Source organism: Delphinapterus leucas, chromosome 17 (assembly GCF_059928025.1).
Source record: "Delphinapterus leucas isolate spDelLeu-1000000601 "Yukka" chromosome 17, BTC_Dleu_Yukka2, whole genome shotgun sequence".
In the NCBI taxonomy this organism is placed as follows: domain Eukaryota; kingdom Metazoa; phylum Chordata; class Mammalia; order Artiodactyla; family Monodontidae; genus Delphinapterus; species Delphinapterus leucas.
Genome location: NC_143145.1, coordinates 81,310,646 through 81,325,323, shown reverse-complemented (window position 1 = coordinate 81,325,323; position 14,678 = coordinate 81,310,646). Strand labels below are relative to the sequence as shown.

General features: G+C 49.4%; 1 protein-coding gene across 7 annotated transcripts; it reads right to left on the bottom strand.

The window, feature by feature from the left end:
- Positions 1-314: 314 nt before the first annotated feature.
- Positions 315-13,805, bottom strand: LOC111165821 (epidermal retinol dehydrogenase 2). Of its 7 annotated transcripts, none has more exons than XM_089899142.1 (8): positions 13,711-13,805; positions 10,708-11,054; positions 7,669-7,800; positions 7,203-7,310; positions 5,110-5,209; positions 2,913-3,057; positions 1,921-2,046; positions 315-630 (listed from the first exon to the last, which is right to left on the bottom strand). In XM_089899142.1, the coding sequence occupies exons 2-8, from the start codon at positions 11,038-11,040 to the stop codon at positions 537-539; spliced, it is 1,038 nt and encodes a 345-aa protein (XP_089755268.1). In that variant the 5' UTR covers positions 11,041-11,054; positions 13,711-13,805; the 3' UTR covers positions 315-536. The 7 variants fall into 7 exon arrangements, with proteins under 7 accessions (XP_089755268.1, XP_089755269.1, XP_089755267.1 ...); XM_089899143.1 differs by lacking the exon at positions 13,711-13,805 and adding an exon at positions 11,659-13,669; XM_089899141.1 differs by lacking the exon at positions 13,711-13,805 and having other exon boundaries at positions 10,708-13,668.
- Between the last annotated feature and the right edge of the window lie 873 nt (positions 13,806-14,678).

Genomic DNA, 14,678 nt, shown 5'->3' with positions numbered 1-14,678 from the left:
GCAGGATACCCAGGGCTGTAGAAGCAAGCATTTGTGTGGCTGCTGTGCAGAGGGGGACGTGGGCGGCTGGCCTTTCTACACCAGGTGGCACAGTTTCAACAAGGCCAGGGCTGAGAGCAGGACAAGGGGGAATCCAGAGCTCTGTGTCCTCTGGAGAGAGGGCACCCAGTTCAGCACTCACCCATCAGCCCTCATCTCCGCTGCCCAGCGCGGGCTCAGCCACAGCCAGCCCCATTTGAGCCACCTCCCCAAAGACCAAAGCGAAAGGCAGTTCACGAGAGAAAGGATTATCTCACTTTCACATCTGTTGCAAGCAAATGACAAAAATGGGCTGTTTTTTTTTTTTTTTAATTTAAAAAACTCAACAGAAAAGCAGTACGCAACATTATTTTCAAAGGCATTGGTTGAAAATACTAGTCCGGACAGCAGACGAAGAACTTGTGGTTTCCAGATACATTCTGTCGGACAAACACTTCTTCATTGAAACAGACATTGCGTAGCTTTGGGTATCAGGTGACATCAGCCAGAGTTGGTCTTTAGTCTTTCTTCTTATGGCCAGAGAAGCTATCCATTGAATTAAAGACACCCATATACTCAGCCAAAAGCATTCCAAGCTTGAGGGGCAAGAAACTAAAGAGAACACAAGAGTGAACTTTCCTGGTTATAATTCATGAAAGCATCTTTACTGGCTCCGCTGAAAAGCAGGGCCACTGACTTGTTGCAGAAGAAGTCATTCACACACGCCCACCTGAATGTCCCTGCCTCATGGTCACTCGGGGCTTGTCCACCACGTGGGAGGACACTGGCCCAGGGTCTCTGTATCTCTCCTTGCTTTATTTACACTATTCAGTCTCCAGGGCCTCACTACACTCTGTAACGATGGACAGGAAGCCGTGAAGTCCTGTGGAGTCGTGAGCCTGGCTTGCATCCCAGTTCTGTCACCCGCAGTGTCACTGGCCTCTGGAGACTCAGTTCCTTCCACTGTCAAAAGAGGTCATCACTCTTTCTTTCTGGGACCACTGGGAGGATTAGATGCAATAGCTCCTCCGAGCTTTGGCATGACCCAACTAAGATTGTTCATCTTCTCCACCCTGCTCACCCCTCCTGACACTCTGACCCCGTCCATCCAGATGTTCACACAGCAGGGTGAGGAGAGGCACGGTAAACAAACCGGAGACTTGTCCTGGGAGTGGGGTGAAGAAAAGGGCCCCGTGCTCATTGTACCTCCGAGGGCAGCCCAAGATATCCAGGTGGCTCCTGCCCTCCCCGGCTTCCGGTCTCTGGTCAAATGTTACCCTTCTCCATGAGACGCCCGTGCGGACCTTACTGACAATTCAATCCTGCCGTGCTCTCTTCCACCTCTTGCTCTGGGATCACCTTCTCCTGCTTTGTATTTCCTTCATAGCACTGAGGACCACCCAGAATATCTTTCTTTTCCTTTACTTTCTTGTTTGTTTGTTCCCTCCACCAGCCCCCCGAGAAGAGAATCTCCAGTGAGAGCAGGGACTCTTGTCTCTCTTGTTCTTTGCTGTAACCCAGATCCTGGGATGGCCAACAGAGCATGGCACACACTAGCCACTCTAATGATGATTGAATGGATATTTGAAGGAGTGTGTGATGTGGTTCCCTGTCACTGAACTTCTTCAGGTTTCCAAAGCCTTCTCAGGACCTATGCAGATAGCTCCCCAACTGGGCCCAGAACTAACAGCCTATGAAAGTAAACGTAACCTCCATTTTCTGACTCATGGGAAGCACCGCAAGTATGCAAATTTGAGATTGTGTCAGCAAATGGGAACAATCAAGGGATCAAAATCCATTCATTTAACAGGTATTTTTTAAGTGGCTCCCCTCTGTAGGACCTGGAGTAATTTGTTGACACGACTGACACATTACAGAAGTAATAGAAGCAGATACTGTTACCTTTTTAAAAACACTATGAAGTATATAAACCTTGGCATATATAAGTACGGTTTTTCTTGCAGGATAGCATCTACTATCTTCCTGACTGCATATTCTGGTTCCAGAATCGGTAACAGAGAAGGACAGCTAGGGGGTCAAAAAAAAAAAAAAAAAAAAGCCGTATATTAAGAAATTAATAAAAGCAATTCTTAAAAATAGGATAAAACAGTTGTAAGACATTATCATTTATTTGCTTCTTTCCCTGGCCAGATCTGATCTTTTTCTATACTTCCTTCCTTATTACCTACCTGGCAAATAATAGCATAACTAGGATTCAAAATGGAAAATGATTCTAATTAATACACTGATGTTACAATATGCACATAGGTGAAACTGTATTAAATGAATGGTCTAAATGTTGTAAAGTGAGTCTTTGAGAAATCACAGCCGGGACTTCCCTGGGAGTCCAGTGGTTAAGACTCCACGCTTCCAACGCAGGGGGCCCAGGTTTGATCCCTGACCAGGGAACTAGATCCCACATGCATGCCGCAACTAAGACCCGGCGCAGCCAAAATACATAAATAAATAAATATTTAACAAAAATAACAAAAAAAGAAAGAAAAGAAAACTACCTGCCTGTCATCTCATGAGTGCAGACTGGGTATTTATGCCCCTTCAACAATTTCTGGTCCTTCTGTGGAATCAGGGAGAAGGCAGGATGGAGTCAGGTGGCAGAAAGGGGGTGCGATGGGAGTGCCGAGGAGATGGGGGAGGAGGTCTGGGCCACAGGGTGGCTGCAACTTGGATACAGCCTTGATAACCCATTGCTTATTAAACCCATTATCTTAAACACAACTGCATTTGAGGAAGGAAATTCTGAAACCATTTATAAATCAGGCTGCATGCTGGAAAAATCTTTTTAAACAACTTTAGAAAACAGATAGAACAAAATAAAATGGATGGCTAATCATTTTTCAAAACATAGTTTCTTTGAAATCAGAGGACATGCTCACCCAGTAGTACAGCCGTCAAACATTCCAGTTTTTATAAAAAATGGGCACACAATAGTGGTTTTGATCCCGTTTTGTTTCTTGGCAAATGTTTCCATAAATACCGATTCAGCAAATCCAAAGGCTGCAAATTTACTTGCACAATAATCTGAAAAAAGACAAACGATGCTAACGTATAGCGTGAAGTTTTTAAATGTCATTACATTAAGGTTTCCTCGTAACATGAATATCAACAGAGAATGGGACGGCAATTTCAGAGTTCTTATTCCGTATGATCTTGGTCTGCTCCACCTGGAAGAGGCCAGGAGTGAGCGGGAAGGACCACAGTCACCTCAAGGTCAGGTTACAATGACCACGTGGATTCGCGGAGAAGCAGGGCTGCGGGGAGCCTCCTGAGGGGCGGGTCACACAGCCGGCCTTTACTCCCGTGTTAGTGATGGTCAGACACTCTGCCAGCCATGACACGCGGCACAAGATGTGCGTCCTGTCCCTGTCCCAAAGAACTGCAGCCCAGTCGGGGCAGGAAGACACACAAAAGGAGAAATAAAATAATAGGTCAAGTGGGAGTCTAGGCAGTGGAGATCAGTGTGGGCCATGATACTCAGATCAAATTTTCTTCCAACTCTAATTCTTCCACTTCCAGAAGAAAAACAAAGGACTCTGTCCCTTCCGCCTCAACTGCTCAAGTTATCTTCAAGTGCAGGGGGAGGGGAAACTGGTATTTGTGTCAGTTTTGAGCTCTCTGTCCTCAGGTATGCTCACTTCAAGTAAACACCTGAATATTCAATTTACTAAATGGAAACGTGGGGAGAAGAGTTTAGGTGGACTTATCCTTTCCTCTGCCTCACACGATGCACACCCCCTGGCTCCGGTGGAAAGCAGCTCCTCCAGCTGGCAAGATCCAGGCTACACGTGCCAGGTGTGGGCTGGTGGGGGCCTGCTGCTGCCCAAGACGGTGGGAAAGCCGACAGAAGAAGGGGCCGGGGTGGGGGCGGTCCTGAGCCGCTTCTGGGATCATCTGAGTCGTTTGGTAGAAATGCAGCTCTCTGAGCTCCTCGACCCGCGAGATGAAGAGGTGTGGGTACGGCCCAGGGCCAGGGAATCTGCATTCTAAATAGCATATCTGAGGTTCTGACACAGGGGAGCCACCACGCACACTGTGGGAACTCAAAAGGCTTACACTTGTTCCTAAGGGGAGCACGGGTGGGAGAGACGTCCGTCTGAAGACAGAGATGTTGTGTCCAAGAAAAGGATTAAGACGAGCTGTAAATACACTCGTATGATTTCAAGACCCGTGATTTCTCAGATGTACAAGACAGAGGTAATAATAACACCTGATGAATTCTAAGGAGGACAGAGGAAGGGAAATCCAGGGTACAGGGAGATGTGTACAGGCCGCTAATATTTTGGGTGATGGGTGGTTCCGGAAACCTATCCACGTAGCTGAGACGTACTTGCTGAGACTAGTGTCGTGAACCTTCCCCCACACGACTCAGCTCCAAAGCACTAGGCAGGGCCCAGTCGGCCCGCTGGGCCGTCCACTACTGGGTGCTGTAGTTAGGGTTCCGGTGGGTGAGCCTCCAGGAGGGACAGGACTTCCGCTCCTCCTGGAACCAGCTACCCAGTGGGCCGCCTTCACCGAAGATCTTGGCGTACGTCTTTGTCCCCTCCCCACCTCTAATGTCAAGTCAGTTGCCGGGGAAATGGAAGTCACAACAAGTTCCTGCCAGTCTCCAACCAATGGAAAAGCAAAGCGGTTAATTTTAGGTTTCCTGGGGTGAAGACATTTTTCTCTAAACTCACAGCTAGGGGAGATCACTTAATGGAAACTTAGGAGGGATGAGTCCTCCTGGTATCATCCTGATAACAGTGCCGGGTGAGCTTTGGGGGACGGTGACTATGCTGATCACTTGTGTAAGAAATTTATCAGTAGGGTCTCTCTCCTTCTCTCTTTTTAAACCCAAGGGATTGCCTAAGACCTCATGCTTCCGAAGTGCATAGTTCAACTTCGTGTACGTATAAACTGCTGGGTGATTTTGCCGGACCGTGAAGTTCTCAACCACTTACCTTACTTGAATATCCCTCTTCATCTATTATCCTTTATTATGAGTGCATAAGGTCAGTGCTGATTATTCACAGCTATTACTCAAGTTAAAGTTACAAGAAACTTTGCAATTGTGAAATATCACATTTCTCTTACCGGCCAGTCCATTTACTCCAATTAATCCAGCTGAACTTGAAATGCAAACCAAATGTCCATGGTCATTAGCGATCATCGCAGGTAGAAAGGCTTTATAAGTCTAAGAAGATCAAGGTGAAATGTTTAACATTTGATGCCACATTTTATATTTTTTTCAGATGTTTATAAGATCACTGTGATTGAAAAAAAAATTAAGCTCAAAAAAATACCTGAAGGCACTGGGATATTCAAACTTAACCATCTGGGAAATAACCATCTTAACTGGTTTAACCTGTATCGATGCTTTCCTGATGGCAATTCCAATATTATTAAAAATAACTTATTCAGACGTATATTTTGCTCATGTTTGACTTTTAAAAACACAGTATTAAGACAATAATTGAAGCAGTATAGGAAACTCTTAGTTGTGGCAGCCACGACCCACAAACCAATAAGAACACTCAAGGATATGATTATTTCAACTCATGGTGCCTTTTTTCCTCCCTGGGCTTATAGCTGAATTTCAAATTTTTCTGAACATTGTTCACAGGACATGCGACTGCTGGCTTCAGTTTAAAAATATCACTTTATTTTTAAACTCATCTATACTTCTTTGAATAATGGTTTCTTATTTTTATTCCATGTCATAAAGGAGAATATCTGTTAGACAGAGGAGACACACACTGTGTCTCAGTATGTATTATATAGAATACCTTCACCTTTCCTGTGGGACCTGGGAAAAAAAGCTAAAAGAGAAATAAATTTTGGGACATGTATTCTGCAACAAAGGAATAATGAATCAAATATGGATAGTTGCATATTTATAGGAAATAAATTTATATTCGTATTTTCAAATAGGAATAATATGAATAAATATGAGAAAAGGGGTCTCTAATGAAAGTCAAACAACCTTTGTTTGTCTGCATCTCGATGAGTTTCAGAGAGAAACTAACAGAGAGAGAGAGAAGTGGAAAGTCAAAGAGGCACCAACAGCTCAGCGTGACCCACGGCATCCTGAGTTCCGACAGTCCATGATGATGGGCATCACTGCTCCGTGGGACACGCCCCTTGGGAGCACGGTCACCACGAGCTCTCTGACCCTCAGCAGTCACGTGCCTACTCCGGGCAGGTGCTTAAAGGGCGTTTGCGAACTCGCCTGGGAAGAGTGTACAGAGTGTGAGGACTCGAGGGCATGACAGGGGCCAGGGAAACACCAGCAGCTCAGGAGCAACTAGCAGGGGAGAGAGAAAGAGGAGACCAGGATGGGGACGCGGACAGCGGTGGGGAAGGAACACAACGCCCCGGGGGTGGACACTTAGGAGACGACGCCCTCACATTCATGCTGACCGTACCTTCTAACCTCTGTCTCGAGAAGGAGCGGGGCATTTGCAACAAGACAACATCAATCCCGTGCAGTCGTTCCTGAAGGAGCTCGGTGGCCCCTTAGCTCGGAGTCTTTCCATCTTTCTCCCCAAAACTATACGCAACGCTGAAGCTACCACCAGCAGCGTTACATTTTTGGTGAAACCAGGGGACACAAAACCTACAAACTCCAAATGGCATGTGAAGGCTGTCACAGGAGAGCTGGGCAGGAGCCCCTGAGGTTGGCGTGGGGAGAAAGGAGGGGGTCTCTGAAATGTCCGGCAAACTCTCACTCCCCGATGGAGAGAGCTGGTCTGGGGGACGGGCTGTGGGCAAGAGCCGGGTGGGGGGGGCAGAACGAGGGCACGTGTGTGGCTGGGGAAGCTGACGTGACTGGTCTTTGCAAAAGCCAGGAAGACGCAGCCTGAATGTGGGCACGTCGCCTTGGAAGTCAGGGCTGTGCCTCAATGTTCAAGGCCCCTAGTCACCAGGTGGGACTGGTGGGAACTCTCCTTTCCCTGGTTAGGTACCGAGTAAGGTGACCATGCGTCTTGGTTTGCCCCGAACAGACCTGATTGATGCTTGCTTGTTAATTACGCCTCCTTTCACTTCAAGAGAGTTCTAGCCAGAACTCTCTTAGGCAAACGATAAGGTCACCTGGTCATGTCTAAGCACGGTCACTTTTAACTTCTATGGTCCCTTGTCTCACTGGGCTGTTTTAAGGCTTCTTCATGAGGTGCCTGGGATAGTACCTGACACAGGTTGGCCTTCAGTTCACGATTATGACAGGAGGAGAGGACAGTTGTGTCTCTGTAGGATTCTCTGAGCAGAGGCGCTGGGAGGTGTAGGTTAAGTTGGATCTGGAGAGGACAGCTCAAGCTAGAATTAAGAAGTCTGTGCTTTATTTAGAGACCAATACTACTGTAAGAGAACATGAGGAAGGCACTTTAAGATGACAGAGTAGGGGCTTCCCTGGTGGCGCAGTGGTTGAGAGTCCGCCTGCCGAGGCACGGGACACGGGTTCGTGCCCCGGTCCGGGAAGATCCCACATGCCGCGGAGCGGCTGGCCCCGTGAGCCGTGGCCGCTGGGCCTGCGCGTCCGGAGCCTGTGCTCCGCAACGAGAGAGGCCACAACAGTGAGAGGCCCGCGTACCGCAAAAAAAAAAGGTAAAATGACAGAGTAACTTTATATTTATAATGAAAAGAAAAAATAATTACCCATAAATGTGCTTTGAAATTCACATCGAAAGACTTTTCCATAAGCTCATCCGGGCAGTCGAGGAACTTTTTGCCTGTTACGATTCCGGCATTGTTGATGAGGATTGAAACGTCGCCAACTTCTTTCTTAACCTGAATTGAATAAGGAGAACAGCATCACCAGTGCAGTGCAGGCAGACCTCGGAGATACTTCGGGTTCGGTTCCAGACCTCCGCAGAAAAGCAAATACCGCAATAAAGCGGGGTCACACGAATTTTTCGGTTTCCCAGTGCATATACAAGTTACGTTTACACTATACTGTAGTCTATCAAGTGTGCAATAGCATTATGTCTTAGAGACAAGTTGCCTTAATTAAATTTTTTTTTTTTTTGCTAAAAATACTAACCATCATCTGAGCCTTCAGTGACTTATCGTAGTAACAAAGATCACTGATTGCAGATTACCAGAACAGACATAATAATGATGAAAAAATGTGAAGCACTGTGAGAATTACCAAAATGTGACCCCGAGACATGAAGTGAGCAAATGTTGGAAAAATGGTGCCAACACTGTTGCTCAAGGCAGGGCTGCCACAAACCTTCAATCTGTTAAAAACCTTCAAATGGAAAAAAAAAAACACAGTACCTTTGAAGTGCAATGAAATGAGGTATGCCTGTAATTCCTTACATCATCCAGGTTCACTTCCCCGTAGTTAACTCAGACTGAGTTAATGCGCTCTAAAAACAAAGTATGTTTATCTCCTTTGCAGAGTTTATGGCGCACCAGAAATCTAGGTCTGATGCCTCTCTACTCATTCTCCTCCCGTCCTATGACGGTTCCAACACTGCAATGCTACTTTCCTTCTACAGGTAGAGCTACTCTTATACCCAGTGGTCCTATGCTAAAATGATGTATAAGCAGCACACCATTTTAATTAATGCGATGGCACACCAGGCATGACAGCCATGCCATATAAATCACCACCTGGCCCACACAGCGATGGGGGCGGGGGGGGGGGAACGGAGGGTTTACGATATTCACATGCATATTTCAAACACACCGTTGAGCTCAGAACCCGTCCGTCCTGTTCTCACCAGCTGGCTGGTTCTCTTCTCCCCAACACAGACTTTCAGGTGTAAGATCTGTGAAAGGAGGATCAGAGGGGGCCCCGTCTGCTGCTGTCACGCTGGCCAGAGTAGGTGTCAATAACCTTCAGGAATAAAAATTCTGGGAGCGCCGCTGGAGCCTTCCCCTTAGAGCAAACCTTCAGCATGTGACCCAGGCCCTTTGTCAGAAGTGAGCAACAGGATTTTCGAGGCTTGACGACAGGGGATGCGGCTGTCCCTCTGCCTTTGTGTTTTGAATTTCATTCCTGTGATGTGTCGCACAGCAGGGGCCCTGTCCCCCGCGAATCAGAGGGCGCCACTGGTTGCGGCACCACTTACATCTCCAGCTCTGTGTGTGTGTGCACACGTGTGGGTGTGCACGTATGGGGGTGAACCTGCCTATGAGGATGGTGCAGCTGGGCACAGGGAGGCTGTACTACTGAAGCCAGGTGGATGCTGCCACCTTCCCCATCTGCTGTTGCAGAAGGCCCGGGTCCCAGCAAGGAGGCTGACGTGCTGGGTATCCACTAGCCAAGAAGATCCATAGCCTGGGGGAAATTTAGGATGCAATCGAGAAAGTTTCTGGATCTGCAAGTTTGCCCCTTGTTTACTCCTTTTTATGGGAAAAAAATCCCTGGTACCTATCGTCTATCAACAACAAGAAGTGGAAATGGTTGCTTTATAGTATCAATATCTTAAGGTCTTTTGTGTTTAAATATGAACCAGTCACTGCTTAAGAGTGGCTGGAGACGTCAGTCATAGCCAGTGGAAGTCAATGTGCCGGGCGATTGGCGCTCCAAGTGCAAAGAGCTTACTCTGTGAGGGTGACCACAGCAAACACCCCTGCGCTTTGAAGGGTGGTCCCTGCACAAGCCCATGCCAGTGTGTTAGGTTTGGATCCCCAGACTGCTGGGCAGCCTGACGACTGGTGACGGTGGTGGTCACGGACGTATAAAATGTAAAGACAAACTTAAAACAAAAGAAGCTCACTGGCCAGGGATCTGCGCTAGGGAGTGAGGTGAGAAGCCGCAAGGGGATCCGGGTTTGAGCCGACAAGCTGCGCAGGAACCTTCCCACAGGCCGGTCTGCTTCCTTCCTTCTTGCTAAACTGGGGGATTCTGAGAGCCGTAGAGGGTGATGCGTGGAGCGCTCGTGCCGGTGAGCGGGATTTCCCTGAAATCCTTCTCAGGGAAAAGAGGCAGCCACCAAACAGGTACGTGCCTCCAGGAGCTAAGAACGCCCGTACCGCCGGCCTGCTGGAGCTCTGGTTTCCTGACAGCGTTCTTTCTAAGCGCATCTGTGTCATTTGCCAAAGCAGCAGCCGCAGCTGAGTCTTTAGGACGAATATTCTGATTCTCATATGACCGCTTAAGAGCAATACACGCAAACGGAAAGCACTGATGGGGGCGGGGGGGCAGCTGGACCTACAATGGGGTCACATCCGGGCTTGGTCCCATGCTAGCTCTGTGACCCCAAACAGGTTATTTAATAGCCCTGTTTCTCAGTTTCTTTACCCTCAAAGGGGTGCTACGGCCCACCTCTCGCACGGTAACGGGGGCCAGCACAGCCAGCACACGCGCTGGTTAGAGTGCATTCTTCAGAGTTAAAAGACTCAAGTCCCAGCTGTCGCTCTGCTACTTATTACCTGTGTTTCTCAGGTAAGCGACTCACCTGCCCTAAGTTTCCATTTCCTTATCTGTGATGTGGAGACAATAAGAGCCCTGACTTTACAGGATTGTGATATAACTCACACAGGGCGCTAAGCATGGTGTATCGCACACAGCGAGAACTCAAAAATCCTAATTTCCACTCTCCACTATTTTTTAAAGTAAAGGGATGTGGGAGAGGTACATCAGCACTGAGGAAGGCGAACAGACAAAGAAACTGATGGATGTCAAAGAATTTACGTAGCGGCCTCACTACCCATAGGCAACAGCAAGCACCCAAGATTTACCTGATCGGCCACTCTATACACTTCCTCCTTCCGGCTGCAATCACAGGTATATGCATAAACCCCTGTGGCTCCAGCTTCCCGAGCCATCTTGCAGGTCTCCTCATTCCCCTCCTGGCTGACATCCCAGAGAACAAGCACCGATCCAAGGCGGGCAAATTTGAGGGCTAAGAGCCTTCCAAGTCCACTCCCAGAGCCTGTTATAAGTACGATTTCACCAGCAACATTCTTCTGTGGCCTTGGGATTACGGCAAAAACCATAACCTCCAGAAGGGCAAACACTGATTTTCCCAAGAAAACGAAAAATTTCTTGACTGAGTTCAGGTTGGGCGCCATGTTTTGGCTGACACCTATAAAGCAAGAGAGACTCATGTAAGGACCTTGGTATCCATTCCCTCTGAGCTTGCTTACTCCATGGAGCTCATACTTTCTGCAACAGTGAAAGAAACCAAGAAGCGTGATGTAAACATCTCTCCTGGCAGCAGACTCTCAACTTAGAAAGGGGAGGGAACCCACAGGGACCATCTCGGCCAACTTGCCTTCATAGCAGCAAGGTCATCGCTATCTACGCACCTGCTAAGCATTATATGTGACAGAAATGTTCAGTAATCAGGAACTGTACACGTGCCCAGATTTAACCCAAAGGAGAAGTTCACTATTTCTCATAGTTAACCTTTCTTCATAATAATCACAGGTCCTGATTATTCATGGTCAAAGCCTTGACCATGTGGTGTTTATGACGTAACTGCTCCCTTCTGGTTTTATTTTTACCTCCGTTTAGGTTTCTTATTTGCACTGTTTTCTTATTTGCATTGTTGTTCTTTAAAATCTGAGATTCAAGAGGAAAATGTGAGGAGGGGAATAACCAGATGTTCGAAACCTTTCCCCCGGACTTGCTGTCAGCACACGGTACCCCTTCCGCACGCTCTGAGGCCCGCACGCCAGATCACTTACCACTCGGCCCTGTGATTGTAGGATATCGGTGGGAGATGGGTAGGCCCTGCCCCTGCCTAGCTGTGGAACCTGGGGCGGCCCACGAAGGCCCTCTGGGCCTCGGTCTCCGCACCTCTACTGGTCCTGTGGCCTCGGGTGGTTTTGCAGATGGGATGAAAATGGCTGCGGTGCATGTGACCACAGTGCTGGCCAGCAGTAAGTGCTTTACGATGTTACCTTGTTTCTCAGACCCACGGGAAGGCACTCAGTAGGTCTGCTGAATGAATAAAAGGCCTCCCCTTGACAAATGCATACAAGGCTCAGTGCTTCCATCCTATCAGTTACTCACACTTTAGTGAGAATGAGTGTATAAGATGCTTCACTAACAACCAGCTGAGAAAGAAGGGAAGGTCTTATTTCCTCCGGGATGAGGAGAGAAGGGGCAAACTGCTGTGGGTGGAAGGCTTCCCTGAATGGAGTGGTCACCTGAGAGGCAGGGATGAGGACAGAAGATGGACATCATTAGTGAGGTGAAGCGGTTCTTCACTTACTTTGCAGCTTGGCTGAGGACAGACTAATTCTCACAGATTCATCTACAGGATGGCTTGAAGCATGGTCAGACCCTTAGGAAATTGTGACTTAAATTGTTGTTTCTTGGCTCATTCTACAGATGGGACTGAGGACCAGAAGAATATGTGTGTGGTTTGGCCAGGGTCCCTGTGCTAGTTCGTGCAGGCCAGGTGAGTTCATTATCATGTTTACTGAGCACCGACCCCGGGCAGGTAAGATGCTGGTCCCTGGGGCTGAAGGGGTGGGCAGCCTCCCATAATCTCTGCCCTGGTGAGACGCCTCTCTCCTCAGTGTCTCCAGCACCACAAGAGTGGCCGGAAGCCTCACCACTGTGCTGGCTGACATGAAAGTTACCGGATTCTAGACTTCGGTGTTCCGCTGTCTCAGTGCCGGCATGATGCAAGCCCTGAAACAAGCCCCTTGTTAATCCCTGTCCTGGCAGATTCTTCCTAGGTTCTCCAGAGCCTAGCATCCTGAGGTCTCCCTCATTTGGGGTTTAGGGTGTCTGCTGGGTACCTGCACAGGTAGTGAGGTCTAGAGATTAAGGTTTGGGTTGGAATTCGGGATCTGCCACTGACCTCTCAGCATCCTTGCTAAAAACTGTTGCATCTCTTCTGCCTCAGTTTCCTTATCTAAATAGTGGGATTCTACGAGTACATGCCAACATTTATGAAATAGGGAAGGTGTGCAAGTTAAATGAGGTTAATACAGGTATTAAGGAAAGGAGGGTAGTATGGTCACTACTACCCCGTAGGAAACTTCTGAGCAGACTGGGGAAAAACAAAGAAGGGGGCAGCCCTCTCCAGGAGGTAGAGGAGGGCGTGCCGTGGGATCTCAGCCCCCGCCAAGTTACGCACCCCTCCACCCCCCGCCCCCCATAATGCGGAAGCCAGGCACATGAGAGCAAAGTAAAATAGCTAGGGCTGTGATTGGTGTTCCTGCTAGCAATGTGAACTTCGGATCCTCAGCTATACCAAAGAAAGAGGGTTACAGCATGCAGACGATGTACCCAGGCAAACGTCTGGTTCTGTTTTAGTATAAAGTTTAGCAAGTCAGGGAGCATGTGCATTACATTTAATCAGGCTGAAGGCGTCTTTGGTGTCTCCATCCCATGGCTTTCACCCCCTTAGTCCAAAAGCTGAGCTAACTTGGTGCAGCCTAAACAGGTGACTTCCGCTTCCCCGGCCAGGGCGCGGCCGCAAGTCGGCCCTGGTGCCGGGGGTGCGGAATGGGGTGAATGCGGGGGGATGGCTGGGGAGGGGCAGGCAGATGCACAGAGCAGCGGGGAGCAGGGCACCTGGTCAGAATGCCCCGAAGGTGACGAGGTGACCAGGGATCAACCCCGCGCTGCTCCGGGATGGGGCGGGAGGCCACCAGCTCACTCCTCGGGGGCTCGCGGCGCTCCCCCGCGCTCGTCCCCGCCGCCCAGGCTCCCGGGCTGCGCCGTCTCGAGCCCCCGCCCCGCCTTGACCTTAACGCCGCCGGCGGGCCTCGGCTACTCACCCGGGATGCGCTGCCCTCGCTGCGACCGAGTGGCCGGCCTGCTCCGCCACGGGCCTCGCGTCACTGGTTCTCAGCCTCGCGAGGTTCCGGGTTTATCCCCCGCGCCGCCGGAGACAAAGTCCAAGGGCGGGACGGCCACGCCCGCGCGGGGGTGGGGCGCCCGGGGACCCCGCCCGCCGTGTGGGCACGCGCTCTTTTTTTTTTTCCCAGGCAGCCGCATGCAGGAGCTGGAGATTCTGTTGCGGGGACCCATCGCGCACCTGGATTCCGAGCAGGAGAATCACCAGGGGATGTTTAAACATTGCGATGCCCAAGCTGCACCCGGGATTATTAAGTCAGAGTTGCCGGCTTGGCAGGAGGCCCTGGTACGAGCGATTAAAAAGCTCCCCAAGTTGGGGATTGGCATGTACACACGGCTATATTTAAAATGGATACCCAACAAGGACCTACTGTAGAGCCCAGGGAACTCTGCTCAATGTTATGTGGCAGCCTGGATGGGAGGGGAGTTTGGGGGAGAGTGGATACATGTATACGTATGGCCGGGTCGCTTTGCTGTGCACCTGAAACTCTCACAACAGGTAATCGGCTCTACTCCCACATAAAATAAAAAGTTTAAAGGAAAAACAAAAGCTCCCCAGGTGTTTTTAAAGAACAGCCGGAGGTTGGGACCCCCGTAGAAGAGAACCAGGGGGCGGCAGATGCGGAGTCCCTGCAGGAGGGGGCCAAGTCCAGCCTCTGCAGCCTGCAGTGCGGGGCCCAGATAACAGTTCGGGTCAAAGTGTGACTCCTCCGCTTGGGATCAAGGTCTACAGCTTCGCTGGCCCGGACTTTGGCGTGTGGGCCTGGGGGAGGCGGGTGGGGGCGGAGCTAGCTGGGGGCCGAGGAGAAGCGGAAGAAGTTTGTTCTGACTAGATCAGGTTGGGAAAAAGAAAGTCAGCAGTGCTTCTGATCCAACCGGTGTTTATTGA